The sequence below is a fragment of the Nuphar pumila genome, chromosome 5 (assembly GCF_984573655.1).
Source record: "Nuphar pumila chromosome 5, dmNupPumi1.hap1.1, whole genome shotgun sequence".
NCBI classification, from domain to species: Eukaryota; Viridiplantae; Streptophyta; class Magnoliopsida; order Nymphaeales; family Nymphaeaceae; genus Nuphar; species Nuphar pumila.
This window is the reverse complement of record NC_143253.1, coordinates 93,250,155-93,252,198: the sequence shown is the minus strand read 5'-3', so window position 1 is coordinate 93,252,198 and position 2,044 is coordinate 93,250,155. Positions and strand designations below refer to the sequence as shown.

At 45.0% G+C, this 2,044-nt stretch overlaps 1 protein-coding gene across 1 annotated transcript; it reads right to left on the bottom strand.

Moving 5' to 3' along the window:
- Positions 1–757: 757 nt before the first annotated feature.
- On the bottom strand, positions 758–1,338 carry LOC149837832 (uncharacterized). Its single transcript, XM_090007509.1, has one exon. The coding sequence runs from the start codon at positions 1,282–1,284 to the stop codon at positions 934–936; it is 351 nt and encodes a 116-aa protein (XP_089863635.1). The 5' UTR covers positions 1,285–1,338; the 3' UTR covers positions 758–933.
- Positions 1,339–2,044: the final 706 nt, after the last annotated feature.

Genomic DNA, 2,044 nt, shown 5'->3' with positions numbered 1-2,044 from the left:
GTTTTCACCCAGCTTTGACCCAAATCAATTTTACCCTTTGGAGTTAGGGTCAACTAATTCAAGACAGCGACATTGGTTACGTCTCCAAGCAGACTTATAAGCCCCCTTTGAGATCTTTGAAAGGCATCTCAAGATATATCTAAATATTGTTTTTGGATTAATGACTTCAGATTTCAGGCCCAAATATTTAACCTTATGAAGGCCAATTTGGGTCATGTTTTCAGCTTTTGAAATGTCAAACAGGCATGTTGAGATTTTTCCTAATTGTTGAAAGCTTTTCTTTATAGAGATTTATTCTCCATTTTTAATTACTATGGTAAGAAAAAGGAAAACAAGGGAAAGAGGAAAGAAAGATATCACTTCCGATCCATTTGCTATAGGTGAACGAGATAAAAAAAACCCATCGAATCTTTCTACTCCTTTCAGTGAAAAGGAGATCAAATTGTTCGAAATTTGTCATTTTTATGTTAAGTAATTCATAATACCAAGAATTTCGCCACTATTTAGGTCAGAATGAGGGGTTGGTAATTGGGTGGGAATAGCGCACGCGCCCCGTGGAAAAACAAATTCTTAGAAAAAAGCTTACATGGAATGGCATTACAATGGACTCGCCATCTCAGATGGCTTAAACTTTCCAATCAAGTGCCCTGTCTAAATCCCACACCCCTCGGCAGCAAATGCATACAGTCTCCAAACAATGGATTCCAGTTCCCTGGAATTCTTTTCTCATCGACCCCGCAAGAGAGAGAGAGAGAGAGAGCAAAAAATCGCCGGCTTCCTTAATTATTCCTTCTTTAATCTCTTTTACAACACAAAAAAAGCAGGAAAAAAAAAGTGAAAATTGGGGGGGAAACGAACCGGAGAACTCCGATTGCAAAGAGAGGGAGATCGATGATCTTAAAAACCCCTAAAACAAATAAACCTCCCCTCGATTCAGCTACTCTTCTTCTCTGATTTCTCTGCGATCCGTTCCGTCGTCGTCGTCGAGGAGTTCTCCGCAGCGGCGTCCGCCTCGACGAGCTTCCTGAGCCTCTCGTGGAGGGACCTGACCCTCTCTTCCGTCTTCCTGAGCTTCCTCCATCGGTACGCCATGTAAACGCCTATCCCACCGTAGACGAGGATATACGACGCCCACACGTAGGGATACGTCTCTGCGTGCTCCCGAACACTCTGCCACCGGTCCTCCACCATCTCCTTCCACCGACGCCCAACCTGAAGCCCTTCCTCCCCTGCCGACCCTCTGCCTCCGCCTTCTTCCTCCCTCTTCTTTTCATCCGTCGCCATTTCCTTCTTCCCTCTTCTTCCTCTTCTTCAACGCTTCCGAAGAAAAACCCCACAGAGACAGACGATTTTAGGGCTAAAGCGCAAAGGGTTTTCTCTCCTCATTTTCTACTTACTGAGAAGTTGTTTACGGGTCGGGTTTCTAAAGGCTACCCGACCCGAATTAAACCCAAATCCGCGGGTGTGACCGTGTGAGCATAAAAGTACGGCTGGACAACGGGCCGGGAGGCCACGGGCCGAACCTAACAAGTAGGGCTTGGGCCAAATTTTCCAAAGAAGGCCCAAGCCAACAAAATCTCAATTGCCAGCCGGCGGGATATATCGAAGCAGGTTATATGTTGCCCCCCCCCCCAACAGGGCATCTCATGCTCCGGGGTCCCAAAAAGCACAATATATTTAAGCCTGTGCATCTCGTATCCCCATATTTGTCAACATTAATTAGCATTGAAGTTTGATGTGATTGCAAAGACTTAAGTACCCTCTCCTCCATTGGTGCCAAAAAAAATATTGATTCTAGAAAAAGAGTTATTGTAAAGACTTAAGTGCCCCGAAGATGATTATTTAAGACTCAGTCTCTGCACTACAGGATTATCCGAGAAAGAAATCTCTCCTGTAGGAGGCCATGAACATCAAACGTCTCACTCTCTCTCTCCCTTCTCTTTTTGCTTCTATGCACATCCCGTAGAAGATCCTACATTGCTCCATCAAGCACCGACTGACTTGCACATTGACTGTTGTGGAGCCTGATTCAGAGTTTTTACCC